The sequence below is a fragment of the Nelumbo lutea genome, chromosome 6 (genome assembly GCF_056320005.1).
Source record: "Nelumbo lutea isolate HS-2025 chromosome 6, American lotus-T2T, whole genome shotgun sequence".
Classification (NCBI taxonomy): Eukaryota; Viridiplantae; Streptophyta; class Magnoliopsida; order Proteales; family Nelumbonaceae; genus Nelumbo; species Nelumbo lutea.
The window spans coordinates 5,262,788-5,278,780 of NC_142689.1; the positions used below are offsets into that span (position 1 = coordinate 5,262,788).

At 37.7% G+C, this 15,993-nt stretch overlaps 1 protein-coding gene across 5 annotated transcripts; it reads right to left on the reverse strand.

Moving 5' to 3' along the window:
- Window positions 1-5,732: 5,732 nt before the first annotated feature.
- LOC148846988 (Mitochondrial substrate carrier family protein) lies at window positions 5,733-13,565 on the reverse strand. 5 transcript variants are annotated; one of them, XM_088951487.1, is made up of 8 exons: window positions 12,725-13,565; window positions 11,353-11,438; window positions 11,025-11,232; window positions 10,457-10,583; window positions 10,174-10,358; window positions 9,977-10,099; window positions 9,796-9,884; window positions 5,733-6,607 (listed from the first exon to the last, which is right to left on the reverse strand). In XM_088951487.1, exons 1-8 carry the CDS (start codon window positions 12,881-12,883, stop codon window positions 6,559-6,561), a joined length of 1,026 nt encoding a protein of 341 aa, XP_088807613.1. In that variant the 5' UTR covers window positions 12,884-13,565; the 3' UTR covers window positions 5,733-6,558. The 5 variants fall into 5 exon arrangements, with proteins under 5 accessions (XP_088807613.1, XP_088807612.1, XP_088807614.1 ...); XM_088951486.1 differs by having other exon boundaries at window positions 9,712-9,884; XM_088951488.1 differs by lacking the exon at window positions 5,733-6,607 and adding an exon at window positions 8,623-9,261.
- Window positions 13,566-15,993: the final 2,428 nt, after the last annotated feature.

A 15,993-nucleotide genomic window follows, 5' to 3' on the forward strand; every position in this document is an offset into this window, starting at 1 on the left:
CTTTTGGTCGTCTGAACCTTGGAGCGATGGACACAATGCGCTTTCAGTTGGATTTTCTTTAGATTCCAATCCAACGTCTTAAATCTACGGAGTATTGACGGTAAGCCAATAGAATTGAATTTGTAGATGCTCTCTTTGTTTCCGTCTACACTTGTTTTCCAGTTTTGCGATCAATTGATACGTAGCAAAATCTATGGTGCATATATGAAAGTTGTCACATAATTCAAACAACAAATGAACCAAGAAACATTACAGTGACATCTGTAAGGTTGTTAAAAGAAGTATATCTTATTAAACATGAAAATACATCTTGTATAAGTAAATGAAAAATAAATAATGATTGGTTGAAATTTTGATTTAGGTTTACTTTACAAAGAGAATAAATACAAATGCATTTCAATTTGGAAGGAGTATAAATAAAACTTTTTAGGGGCAAATTTTTTAAACTATCCTTTTTATTGAGCTGATTGATAAATTGGAAATGTCCCTTTTGCCTTAGTCTCTTCCTCGTTTAACCTAATTTCAAAAAACAACTGGTCATTCTCTCCTTCCTGTTTACGCATAGCAGAGAACCGAAAGAGATGGGCAGTGATCTAAATCCACTTAGAGGATGATATCGAGATCAAACACGCATCATCAGAACGAGGGGGAGAGAGAGATTATCTCCGCTTTTTCGTTCCAACTCTTCTGCATCTCCAACGATCCAACCCTACTTGCCCAAATGACAAAAGCTTCCCTATTTCGGTTGGAAACCTCTATTCTTGCTGCTAATAAAATGCCACTTATACCTGCAAACTCATATCTTCATCGATTTCAGTGACCTCGACACCAATTCTTTGTTTCTACAATATTTTCCCTCTCTCCAATAGAGGGTTTTTGAACAAAGAACAACAAATCATCATTGCTTTTGGTTTTGAAGAAGGATGAATTCCATTGTAATGCAGACCATTGCGTAGGAATGGCAACAGGGCTGGGTAGGGACGGGGAGCCTCTCCCCATCTCCGTCCCAACAAAAATCTTCATCCCCGTCCCATGGGGACAGGGTTATCCCCATCCCCATTCATACGGGGATCCCCACTCCTTGTGATTTTTTTATAATGTTAATCATTTTATTTTTTATTTTATTTAAAAAATAAAATTAAAATAATTAAAATTTACAATCCTATTAGAAAAGATTCAACTATATTTTTAAAAATTATTAAGATATAGATGTATGTGTACATATATACATAAATAATGTATGCATATATTAGTGGGGATCTCATGGGACTGGGAGTGCTTTCCCCGGGACAGATCCGCACAGGAATTTGAGAAATGAGGAAAATTATCATCCCTAGAATTGGCCCAGAGACTTAGGAATATTGTAAATGAACTGATTATTGGAAAGATCCAATGTCTGAAACTTGGAAAGGTTTTTGAGTTCCTTCCAGTCACCTATCTGCTTGGAAAGATACAAACATTTGATACAACCAAATCTGGGGACCCCCAATATGCAAACACCCAAAAGCACTTTGGTTTGTGCAACTACATTTTGAAGCACAGTCGCTTGCTCTGGTCTTTCTCCCCCCACAGCAACAATTCGACCACCAAATTTCTACCACCTCTCTCTCCTCTCTCACTCATTCCTTTTCAACTTGCATCCGACCATGTAAACAAACGGGCCAAGACTAGGGGTGGCAATTTTTAATCCAACCCGCCTATTTACTTAGCGGGTTGTGTGATCAACCCGTCACCCAACCCACCCATTTAAATGGGTTGGGTTGTAGATAACCATTGGGTTAACCAGTATAGACATAAGTATTCATTCCTTATCTTTTTTTTTCTTCATTTAAATTAAATAATTTATAATTAATGCATTAATTTTCTATTAGTAATTGACTAATTTTAGTTTTGTCTTGAATCAATATACTTCATCCAACATAAATCCAAATCAATTTGACCTGAGTCCAGACCAGTTCAACACAGTTTGACCCGATCCAACATATATTGATATGGATCGACCCGAATCCGAATAGACCCCGGTGAGATGGTTCAATGTCACTTGCTCTGTCCAATTTGGGCCATTCGTCCCAACCAATATTCACACACACCCAACCCGACCCGATATAAGTCAATCCGATTCGACCCGAATCCGAAATGGTTTTGGGTGGGATGATTCGACCTCTACGTGCTTTTCCCAATCTGGACCGACTAATATCTGCACTACTGACCCGATTTAGCTACATTGACCCAGTTCGGGTCAGCTGATTCGATCCCGACCCCGTGCACAAACTTGATATGGTCTGGTCTAAGTAAATCCACCATTGACTGAACTGGTCCAATCCATTCCGATCCGATCGGATTGATCTAAATTTAAACGGTTCAGCCACCCTTGAACCTAAGTAGTTTAAGTTGGTCTGGCCGGTTTGAACCTATGTTGTTCGGTCAAACCCATAGTCCAAACATAGTCAAATGGCTTCACCACTTGTGTAAAAATAACATGCATGTAATGTAATTTGAACCTTCACCATTTACGTAAATAATAACTACAATAACCACCAAGCTACAACCAACTTATTTGTTAAGAGAGAGAAAGCGTTTGTTTTTTAAGTCCATAAATATAAGATTAATGGGTTTGGGCAGGTTGGATTAGGTTAAAACAGGTTTGGGTTGAACCCAACCCATTTAATTTTATATAACTGGGTCATTAGATGGGTTGGGTTGAAACTCAACCCAAACCAAACCCAACCCAACTCCCCCAATTGCCACCCCTAGCCAAGACCAGTTCTCTCTCCTCTCTGCCATCCTCTCTCACTCATTCCTTTTCAGCTAAAACTTGACCATGTAAACAGACGGTTGCCACTACAACTCCACTCCAACCATGTAAACGGACCATGGAGAGATTAAATCCAATGGGTTTGATTGGTCAATTACATGAGAAGTTGCACCTGCACACTTGTTTGGAAAATTAGTTTTTTTCTTACAAAACCCAATTTTGAACTTGTCCCACATTGGAAAATTATAAATTTTGTTTTCAGTATTTTAATAGGAGCTGATTTACACTCCTTAGAAATAGTAGAGGAGAGTATGGAGGTTTGATACCATACAACGCGTGCACACGCGTGTGCGTGTGTGTGGTGCAATGAGGTGCTTTAGAGGTGTACTTTGCTCGCATTCGCATGGCTCACGAATGGCGGCTTTGGTTTTGGTGTAATGTTGACCCTTGATCACCGTTGATGAGATGAACGGTTATGATTTGATCAAGGGTGATCAAGAGGCACAATTCAAAATTAACTGTCATTAACTGTTAACTACCTTTTAAAAAGTCATAATGTTTGAAATTGTGACTATTGAATGTGCTTTCTCTGAACCAACACCTACATTTTCTTCATACCTCTTCATAAACTATTTAAGGAGCATGACTCAGATTTCTCAAACACACATTTTTCGAAATTCATTTCTCTCTCTCTCTCTCTCTCTCTCTCTCTCTCTCTCTCTCTCTCTCTCTCTCTCTCTCTCTCTCTCGGTCCGGTCTGCTACAGTCCCACAGAAAGTTTCTTCAAAGACTCTTCAACTTTGCTAGTTGCAGATTCTCGCTCAAGGCTCTATTGTATCCTAGAAACAGATTTGTTTATAACCCAACAACAAACTTAGTGAAACTGAATGGAGACAAATAACGTTCTAAAGACAATGTCTTCAAATATGTCTCAGAGCTTCTCCTCCGAAGTTTTCAATGACTCCATTTTCCCAACACTTTTCAGCTAAAACTTGATCACGTAAACTGACGGTTGCCACTACAACTCCACTCCAACCATGTAAACAGACCATCCTCTCTCTCCTCTCCGCCATCTTCTTCGTTTAAGCTCATACGCATACACAGTCGCCACTACAAGTCCACCACCTCCTTTCCCCTCTATGTTTCTCCCACATCTCTCCCACTCCTTGCCATCATTTCTCCCCTCCTCATCACCTTCCTATCATTCTCTCTCATCTCCCTAATTCTCCCTCACCACTCCACGATGCCCTTATTTGAGTTTTCTTTCCCCCTGGTGCACCACCAATTGCAATTTATGGTGGTGATTCTAGTTTTCATGCCCGCATCCCCTCCTCTAACTTAATTTGTGAGTGAAACACAGCCGAAAACATTTGTCGCCTCCTATTCCACTACTCCGTCGATGGAGAAGTTGTCGAAGCGCCCCACCACATTGGAGACAAAAGCTGTCGGAACTGAAGATGGTAGTTGGCAACCTCCGGACAAGTAGGGGTACCGCTTGGATTGGATTTGGTCCAATCCGATCCACTCCAATGTGAATTCATTATAAATGGATCAGGTTCAATTCAATCCAATCCAATAAATAATTTGGACCATTTTTGATCGGTCCAATTTAATGTTTAGACCATTCAATTTGTTCAAATTCATTTTAATTTAGATTGGTTTTAACTCAGACCCAGTCTATTGATACATATATTCTTATCTTATATCAATGGATCACATATTGGCTTAATCCAACCAAATCCAATATAAATTTATTATGGATGGAGCCCTAGTCCAGTCTAATCTAATAAATATTTTGGATTGGATTGATCTAGTCCACTATGTCTTTTTGGTCCGTCCAATCCATCTAAATTGATTTTGGACTGGACGGGGTCCAATCCAAAACCAGTCCATTGCACCCTTATGAACAAGTCCTCGAGTAGGAAACTAAGTTACCAATACGATACGGACGCTGGAGATTGAATTGGACGATCTCAAGCGTTGAAATAGAAAAATGAGTTGCAGCAATAGGAGTAAACTATCGGCGTTTTTGGGTGGCTTTGCTTGGACCACCAGTTGCACAACAGTGCCATTTTTTTTCTAATTTTAGAGAAAGGGTATTACTACTCACATTGTGACAGAACCTAACGATAGGGGAGTAATTAGTAAATTATCAAAAATAATAAGATAATTTAAGATAATAATTAAACAGTAAGAATAAACTTGATCAATTAAGGATACGTTTAAGAAAAATTCTTTCTTAAAAACTTACATTATCCTTTATCTCTTGTAAGCCAGCTTCGGGTCTGTTGTTTGGAAATGGCTTCAGATCTCTCTTTAGATGACGAGGTCGCTGGTGGCTTTTGGACCGTAGACAACATTCTCCAATGTCATTGCTCTCGCTTACTTCTCCATCCCTCTGGAGCTCTTCTACTTGGTTTGATGAAGTCAAGAGGAGGCAAGTCAGTATGTTCACATGCTCACTAGAGAAATCCACCAGTCTCTGGACTGCCACACCATCTTATATACCACCCTCATCCAGCTCTCCAATGTTCTATTTTTGGACAACTGTGCCATTTGCAAATCAGATGAGTTCAATTCTACGATGAATTTGATGCATGAGTTAGAGCGGAGGGACTTGGTTTCTATTACCGTCCATGACCTTGAGCTGGTGGACATCCTCCAAGATTGTTGGAAAATGGATTCACTTAAATTTGGAAGAGAAATTTTAAGGTACGTCTGAATAAATTGTTTTTAGAACGTTATGTGCCTCCAACAAAGTTAAAAAGACTGTTGTGCAGTAGCATGTTCTGCACTGATTGAATGGTACCTCTTGATCATACCTGATTGAATTCTTTCAACATGTTGTGCAGTAACAAGCCTTCATACTTATAAATCAATTCCTATTAAAAAATCTAAAACAAAACTTATAATTTTTCAATATAATACAAATTAAAAATTGTTTTTATCAAGAAAATAATCTATTTTAAGACATCTGTGCAGGTATAAATTTTCATGTAATTGATTAATCAAACCTCATCCCATTGAATTTAATATATAATGTGATTAAAATCCAATAATAAGGGGTTAAAGGTTCTGGGACCTGATTCCAGGTTAGAGGATGGGTGGCCGGAAATGGACATGCTATTGCTCGATCGTCTAAGATTCCGGTGTATCAGCATCTGCTTTTTTCGAAGGAGATGTACTGCTAGACGACCGAGTAGTTCCGTCTTGCTTCACAACTCCGACAAAGAACCTACATCAGCTCGTCCTGCTGTCCGACGAAGACGGGTGGAAAGACCTCGAGCAAAGAGAGGGCTCCGTATGCGCATGGAGGGAGACTTGGCCGGAACCACCATCACGACCACCACCACCTCTGACTGCGCAAAGACAGGGCTACAACGAAGACGGTTCTGCTTTGTCATCTATTCGATTACCATCTGCCTTTCCGAGCTGGGAATCCAAAAAAGCAAGCTGCGTTCACCGGGCATGAAGACAGAGTCATCGAATCCACCCTGCGTTCAACCTGCTTTTGTCGTCCACTGAAACGCCAAAATCCACCCTGCGTAATGACGATTCCCCTGAGTCCACCCTGCTTTGCCGTCCATTGAAACGCCGGAATCTGCCCTGTGTGAAGACAATTCCCCTGAGTCCACCCTGCTTTGCCGTCCACTGAATCGCCGGAGTCCAGCATGCATGAAGACGATTCCCCTGTGTCGCTGAACTCTAGAGGGGTTTGGAGAGAAATCACCGTTTGTATCGCCTCTACAAGGGAATCGCCGCAGCTCAACAAGCTGTGTTCCTCTGCCCGTGGTTCGCAGCGTTCAGCTTTCGCAAGGATCGAGTGGGTCTCCGGTCTCCAATTCGGCAAGTCTGTTTGAGTTGCCGTTGTTTGAGGAAAGATGGACGGGATTTAAAGGAATGGAAAAATTGACATTTCATCATTTGCATTAGAATTTAACGACGAAGACAATTATTAGAAACAGTGACAATTATCAACAGTGGAACGCAATAGTTAAACAATAAAAATAGAGTTACTAAATTATTTATAGGGAAAATGGTACAGATAGTTAAAGAAATTTACCTGAAAAACCTCGTATTTTATGTTATTTTGCATATATTTATATTTATACTTCTTCTAAATTAAGCGGTACAATGAATATTAGATTGAAGGATTATAGGACGTGAAATGTGTTGGCATGCAGTAGCTTGAGGCCTTCCGTAGATTGAAGGATTATGGATTCCATCCGGTGAGGACCATTTATTTAGCTTTTATCCCCGACGAGGAAACCGGAGGTCATGATTCTTACCAGGTGAATTTATTTTATTAAAGCAGATATGCCAAGTGAATTTCATTATTTTTCCTCTTCTTTGATTGATATTAATTTAAATATTCAATTGCCCTAGTTATCGTCTCTTTGATTTTTTTTACGGGAGGTAAAATTCTGTGGCACCAATCATCATTATTGATCATCTTGATGGGACCGGGTGAGCAATTCTTCCTCAACCGAAATTGAGTAATGGATTTTTACCACAGAAGAAGAGAAGAGAAAAAGAAAATAACGCAAAAATCCACATAGCCATCTTGAAGTTATAACATACCAAATAGGGGATTCTAACCATATGAAAGTTGAAGCATTCACATCATTCTGGTATAATAATTACAAATCAAAGAACTTCACTTGGGTTCATTCTATGGCTAATCTCTGCAAATGTCCTTCCAGAAGCTCCTCTATTATTCGCAGTGGTGACAGGAAAGTCTCCAAGAAGTCACACCAATAGCACAATGGCACTAAAGATGAGGATGATGACAGATATCGTAGGGAAAATATTTCAATTCCCATTTTATAAAAGAGTAAAATAGGTATTTTGAAAAAAAAAATATGCATTGACTTAACATCTATTTGTCTTAGTTAAGGCTTAAGGGAGGTTTTTGTATTTGTTGAATTTTTTTAAAATCCAGGAGAATTTTTTGTATTTTATCCTTTAAGTTTTTTTATAATGGATGGAATGAAAAGATGAAACCAGCATCATAAAAGTGCTAACCAATCTGGTGTTATTTATCAAAATTATTGTTAATCAAACCCTTTAATCTGGGAAACGATCATATCTCTGGATATGATTTTTAACTGAGTTATTTTTCTGAAAAAAAAAAACATTGATTTAGTCAGAAAACCATTAACCCAGACAGTCAAACCAATAAACTATTCCATCCAAGCAGTGACGTATGATTTAATGAAAATTTATTTACTTTTTTAAGGGAGCATTAATAGAGGACATCGAGAGATGGGAGAAGGATTGGAACAAGATCTCAGATCTGAGGTCACTGAGTGAGTGAGAGAGAGGGAGAGAGATCAGATTCAGATCTGAGATCAGAGTGATGGAGGGATCTGAAATGGGTTGGGGCAAAAACACCACCGCTGCTGTCTGACACCGTCATTGCCACCACTGCACTGACTGCAGTCGTCATTATCACTGGTGAACATGGCCTCCTCTTTCTTCCTTTCATTTCTTTCTTTTTTTCTTTTTTTTTCTTTCTTTTTCTTTCTTTTTCTTTCTTCCCTTTTCCAAACCAACAGCCACCTACCTCTTTTTTCTCATAAATAGACGTGTAGAATCCTTTTTACCCTTTCTTCCCTTTTCCAGACCAACAGCCACCTACCTCTTTTTTCTCATAAATAGACGTGTAGAATCCTTTTTACCCTAATATTCCAATCTAAGGTCAAACATATCAAACTATCTGAACCGTTCGACCTGAACAGTTAAACCACTGACCTGAAAGCTAGTAGTCAAAGCAGTTCCATTTCAGGGTGGATTTTTAAAACCTTGATCAAAATTCACAAGGATTTTTGATTGGTCAGCCCTTTCCAGTATCATATTTTCCAGGATAAGCAGAAGATTTTGATGGTAAAACTGTATTTATGATGCGAGAAAGACATAAAACTGTATTTACATTAATTCATTCATGGGGGTTTTGATTGGTCAATGTCTTTCCGGTATCATATCTCTACAACATCATAGATTTTTCTGGTAGATAACTAAAAGGGCATCCCAGTGCACAAGACACAACCTTACCCCCGGCACATACAGGGAGACCGTTTTCAAGATTTGAACCCCGATCATCCCCAGTCGCACGCCAAGGCCCACCCTCATTTTTCTTATCAATTTCAATATATATATTTTAGAGGCAAAACTCATTCTAGAATTAAGGACAATGGCATTCGCATTCTCTTCTTTCCCTCGGTTCAGGTATGATATGCTCTTATGCGTTCAGGATTCTCACCTACAACTCTCGCAACAAGAAAAGGCTTCTGAACATGACTAGGAAATTGCTGCTAAGCCAACAGTTCAGAAGCATAACACGGTGCAGTGCTGAAAAGTAAATGCCATTAGGCGCTGGGATATCATCCCACGTCTCAAGAAGCTATCAGGGTCATAACAGCAAGTCAGCAAAAGCAAAAAAAGATGACCAAGGGTGGTAGTTGTGGGGAGAGGTGGTAAAAGCAAAAGCAATTTTGTTCTACCCTCTGCAAGACCATAATCATCAACGCAAAGAGAAACCAGGTTAGAAGTACAAATTTGATTGGAAACATGTAAATGTACACTATGCAATTATTTTGGACACAGAAAAGGGAGACTATAATTGTTCAGTTTAGGAGCTACAGCTTAGTTTGGAAGGAGTACAAATGCAAATGTGTATAGTGCAAAATCTTATATTTTGCATTATTTTGTATGTATTTGCACAGTACATATTCGCATTTGTACTCTTTCCAAACTCAGCCGTAACAGAACCACTAGAGGGAAGATAAAATCTTCTAGTGATCCTAGCTCAGAAATGCAGTGCCAGGCTCACAGGAATTGACAGGAGCTACGAAAAACCTCATCAACAAATTATTTGGAAAGAATGGGATTTTTACGTGGGGGGAGGTTACAGAGTAAATTGGACCTATAAGAGTAGTCCAGATTACAAAGCAAACCTCATCAATGGCTATGGCCAAGAATAGGATAATAGTCAGGAGTGGAGAGACGAGTTATGGGCATTTCTTCCTTCTGTTACTAACCCAGAGGCAGTGTTATCTCGTGATGGAACTCTCAGCCATAACTTCATGCTATCATAGACAGTAAATCCAATTGCCACAGATGGTACTACCTGTTACAATGTAAAAGCACTTAAATACCTCATTCTGGTAGTAGTGTGGATGGGTCAAATATATTTTTCAATTAAAACACAGATTTTTATACCTTCAGGTAGTTGATACTTAACCCTGAAAACAATTGCTTCCAACCTTGATTCTGACCAATCATGATGAGAGTTTCCATTGTTCCCTTCACTTCTCCACTGTTAGATGCTGAGAGACGTTGTACCTAGAAATATGGTTGTTACTTTTTTTTTTTTTTTGAAGGAATTGCACATTTCATGTTAGAATCTAAACACTTACCTGCATTTGCCGTCTTACAACATCAAGAGGGTAAGTGAAGGTCTGACCCAATAAACCTGCAATGGATCCACATACAAGTTTGACCGTGACATCCTTTTTGTGTTCCTCAGGAACATGACTTTTGATCTCCTCATAGAAGTAGAATTTCAAACCAGAATAAGGGAAGATTCCGTAGAGTGAAGGAGCTGCCAAAAAATTCTCCATTATTGGTAAGAGTGAAAACATGAAAACATGCAATAACAGCAACAAGACAAAGGCTAACAGAATCTAAATCAATACATACCTACACCACGATAGAGCCCGCGCAATCCACTTTCCCTATAGGTCTTTGAGAAACAATCTAAAATCCCTTTATAAAGTTGTTCAGCATGATTTATACCCTTGATGCCTAACCTGGATGATTGAACAACCTGCACTATGAACAAGTGCCATTTATGTGAAGAGCATGACTAGAAACTAGCTCTTTGTTTTGTGAAAATCACAGCTATGAAGTAGAATTTAAGATGGTTTGGCCAGATGCATAGAAGACCATCTACAGCACCCATTTGCAAACTAATGGGACTAGAAGGGCTAGGGGGCAGACCAAAAAGGGCATGGATTGAAGTACTAAGAAATGATTTAAGCACTCATAAATTAATTATGGATATGGCATTAAACAGAATGGTATGGCGAAACATGATTCATGTAGCTGACCCCAGTGGAACAAAGCTTAGATGATAATGATGATAATGATGACAGCTGTGAAGTAGCACGTCGTTTGGATTACTCAATCTATAAAATCTATCTTATGAAAGAGACAATCATAAAATTTGGGAATATGATAAAAAAGAATCCAGTTCTAAGTTCTTCACCTGATAAGCCAGTTTGGTCCTCACTAAATCAAGAGGATAAGTAAAAAGCACAGCAGTTCCTCCAGACAACGACCCTGCTATAAGATCAAGAATGGAGCCTCTTCCAACACCAGGAAAAGTGAGTATAATCCAACGGCGGTATTGCTCATAAGCCATATAATGCAGAGCTGCATAAGGCACAATCCTAGCAACACTAGCTCCATTTCCTCTGAAAAAAGATCACAAGAAAACACTAAATAAATGTTTGAAGATGAAGACAAAACCATGTCAAACTAAAGATAAAGGAATGAATTTGGATGTTGAAGAATATTCTTGCAAAAACTCCTACCTGTAAAAGCCTAATATTCCTTCTGTCTTTATAATCCTTTCGAAGGACCCCAACAAGCCTATACTCTGGAATTCTGCCCTTCTGGTCTGCAAAACTGTGATTAGTTCCTCTTACAGTGATACTAAGGAGTTACATTTTCTAATTAGTTTCAACAGATAAAATCACTGATTAATGTTCCTTAGAAGTACAAACTACAAAGCCTTTTGTCATTGAACAAAATCTAATATAGTACCTAAAAACAAATGCCAGATATATGACAAGATCATTCTAAAATATACTTACTAGCATCTTGACACTAGAAGATTAAGCTAAAAGCTAAACATAGCAAAATATTTCTTGAAGCTATCCTATCCAAGATTCTTTCTCTTTAAAAGTTCAACCATCAGTTTTTCATTTTGCAAAAGAATCATTCTTTATGAAGTTGCATTAAGAGTAAACCTAGGTATCACACTGCAGTAAAAATCTATCTGACTTGAAAGCAAGATCAACAAATAATTATCTATGGAATGAACTATGAAACTAAACACAGTTGCCAGATGACTAAGAACTTTGCCCATCAATTTGTCAATTTTTTCTAGAAGAACTCAATGTTCTAAAAAATATAATCATTTTGCAAGCAAATAGCCCGTTTGTTTCTGAACTCTGTCACTACCCCAAGAAAATCAATTCAAAATTCAAGATGGGTTTCAAACAAAAGTCAGTTGTGTCGACTGTCAACAGAGTTTACCAAGTAAAAAAGAAATTTTGGATACAGAGAAACCCATTTCTTGAAAATCTAAGAAACCTATCCGTTTCGCTTCCTCAGTCCAACCACACTAGCCCCTGCAACAACCGCTCAGCATAAGCAACCACTCCGTGGTTGCAATTTCACCAGTAACTCCAGATGAAACCATTATAGGGAAATCCCAGAAAAACTTGAAGAGGCGTAAAGTACTCAGATACATCAAAAATAAATAAAAAATAAAATCTAGACCCCATTGCAGGAACCAGGAAAAAAAGTAATAAGAAGTTGAATTCACAGAAGAAATCAATGTAATCGTCATAATTTTTAACAATAGTGTACGAATAGTTAATTGTGAAAAATGAAATAAAAGGGAAAAAAGAAAGACAAAATAAAAGGAAGATACAATGAAAACCCTTCCCAACATCAGACCATCAATAATTTTGTCTGCTAGAACTCAACCGATATTTCAGAATTAAGAACAATCATCCGCAACAAGAATCACCCACAACAATTTCTATAACAAACCTTCATAGATTACAGAAAATGACTAGTAAAAGAAACCCAAACAGGCATATCTCGAGAATTTTCTCTACGGAAATATATTCTGAAGAAAGCCGATAAGTAGAAGGTGTGGGGGTCCAACCATACCTGGAACAAAATCTTGACACGCTCCAGCGGGGCCACAGCCGTCTTTGCGAACCCACCAGCAACACCTCCAGCTACAAGTTCCTTTGCAAAGACGGGCATGGCGTCTATAACTCCGTCCAAGATCTGACCTCCCTCTCGCTCACCTCCTTCCATCGCCATGAGAGAGCTCAAGAGCGAGAGAGAAGGAGCTCTGAGAGCCCCTTCTTATGGATAGCTACAGAGAGCTTGCAGGAGGAGGGAAAAAAGAAGAAGAAGAAGTGAGAGGCAATAATTGAAACGTTTGAGATGTTGTCTCTCCATCTACGTATACAAATTGTTCTCTCTCTGCTCTCCATCCTTACATGTTTCGTTTTTTTCTGTCCTAACTTTGAGGAAATTGACATTTTGAGAAGAAAGTATTGACTGCAAGTTTTCGGGAGATTTGAGAAAAAGATCGAAAAAATACGGACAAGTCCAATGCAAATCTCTGATTTCCACAACATATCTCAAAAACCGCTAATCTACACACAATGCGAACCCCCATTTACACATCAAAATGGCTGCCCGTAAATTAACATTAATTCCGATCTGACACCAACCCAACTGTAATTTGAGCCTAAAAATTCTGACCCTATGCTTAAAAATTCTAACCCATCATTCTCTTAAGACCTTGAACGGGGATAACAACGACCTTTACTTCCGAGTCTCATACTTTAAATCCTCTACTTCCAAACTCGCCTGAAACTTCCGATGAGTTCATACTGTATTTCCCATTCATTCACTCGGGAGAAAGTATTGACTGAAAGTATTGACATTTGGCGCAAGAACAGGAGAGAAGAAAAAGATAAAAAAAATACGGATAAATCGGATGCAAATCTCTGATTTTCATAATATATCTATAAACATTCAAAATGTCAAAAATCTCTAATCTACACGCAATGCTTATCTAAAAACCCCATTTACACATCAAAATGGCTGCCCGTAAATTAACATTAATTCCGATCTGACACTAATCCAACTGTAATTTGAGTCTAAAAATTCTGACCCTGGGCCTAAAAATTCTAACCCTGGGTCATTCTCTCAAAAAGATTAAACCTTGAACGGGGATAACAACGACCTGTGCTTCGGAATCTCATACTTCAAATCCTCTACTTCCAAACTCGACTGAAATTTCCGATGAGTTCATTCTGTATTTCCCATTCATTCACTCTGGTCAGATAAAATCCAAAAAAAAGTACAATCAGCATGAAAGGGATTGTGTGGTCGTTTCCACCCAAGATTGAAAAAAATGATAATTTTGTTGGTTGGTTTGTTAGTATAATAAATTTTCTTTTAATGGAAATTTATTATATTTTATTTTGTTTGTTTATATTTTATGGCATGTTTGATTACAAAATTTTTCATGATACTCATCCTCATGTGAAGAATATATTAAATAACATTGACAATGTTTTTTTTTTCGCTTCATGGGAATAACATTGACAATGTTAGAGAATAAAAAATAAACATCACCTAAACAGTTTAAGCTTTTAGATTGAATGGTTTCTTGAAAGGGAGGTGAATGCAAAATCTCTAAGAGTTTATTTAGTTCACAGTTAGAATTAAAATTAGAACAAAAATTTTTTGAAAATGAAATAAGAATGGTCTATTCCCATAGTCTATTTGATTCAGATAAAAATAGAATGGATATTGGAATCAGCTGTAATGGGATTTTGTTCCCCGAGTGAGGGGGAATGGCCATTCTCACAAATAGAAAAATATCATTCCGCCTAAAATGAGAATGAGATTCCAATTATATCCAACCAAATATTTAAAATCAGAACAGCCTATTTCAATTCCAATTCTAACCCCTTATTCCCACAAACCAAACGAGCCCTAAATAACTTAAAAGAGAGAGGTTGGATCGTATAACAGCAAATGACCTTTCAGCTATATGATACCAGTTCAACCTTGAGTCAAAATGATCCGGCTTGGTGGAATCCTCTGAATTTGGGGTTGTTGAAGCTAATAATAGCAATGGAGGCTTTAGAATTTAGACATGAAGGGCTACTTATCTTGACTTGGAAATTAATTATATGGTTTTGATTTCTTGCATTCGTTCTTTTAATATATATATATTTTTTTTTGTGCTTTTGAGGGCGTTCCTCCTTGATGGCTAACTGGTTATCAAAGTATTTAGAAGATAATAGGACTGTTAGTAAGGTTGAGGTAGGTTAGTGTTGTGGTGTCTTTTGTTTCTTGTCCTTGTCTTCTATGTATTCTTTTCCTTTGAAAGAATCTTTTTCCAAAAAAAAAGGCAATTTTTTATCATCGTTTCATCTATTGCTATGGTAGAATAAATACAAATATGGTATAGTATAAATACGTACAAAATAACAAAAAATATAAGCTTTTGCATTCTACATATTTATAACAAGTTAAGCAGGATGGGCTGGGTTTAAGGTCAACCCAGATCCAATCCTAAATATTCAACCTAAGGCTCAAACCAAGCCCAAGCCCGAACCCAGACCTTAGCTTGGATTGGTCAATCAGGCTGAAACAGGCGTAGACTTTGCCAAGTCTAAAGTTGCATGAATTTCAATATTCAATATGTCAAATTTCAGTTTGCGAGTGTAGTCAGGTTAGGGTCGACATTACTCGGGTGTAGAGTCAGGTTAGGGTTTAGATTCTTCACCCGAGTTGGGTTCGAGTCATGCTACCCTACCTCAGCGGGCCATGATAAATTTTGCATGCTTTATAAGTTCTAACCCCATGAACGCTGTGTTTGGTTGCAAGACAAATAAATTTGCACTGATCCAAAATTATGGTAATACAAATTATTTGAGTGTAAATTTCGATCTATTTTTATTTTAAATTTTAATTTATTTTATTTGATCACAGTACAAATGAAGTAAATTAAAACCCAAAGTAGAATAAAGCAAAACCCATAACAAAATTAAATAAGAATTTGTGTTTTTTTATTTGCATTCCCATGCATTTGTACTAATACAAATAAGGGTTCGACTATGATATAGAAAAGATATGATAACTGAAAAACAACTGACCAATAACACAGAATCTTAAACGTGGTTAGAAACATGGTGTGATTTATCAAAATTCATGGATGGGTTTTGATTGATCAAAACTCTTTCTATACCATATCATAGATTTTCCCTACAAATAAAATTACATTGCAACCACACAGTCTTAGAATTTGTTTCATGTTTTTTTTTTTTTTTTGAAAAAGTACAGACAGCCCATTACAGATTTCTGAATTTTATTACAAACTTATAAAAATTCAAAATATTAAA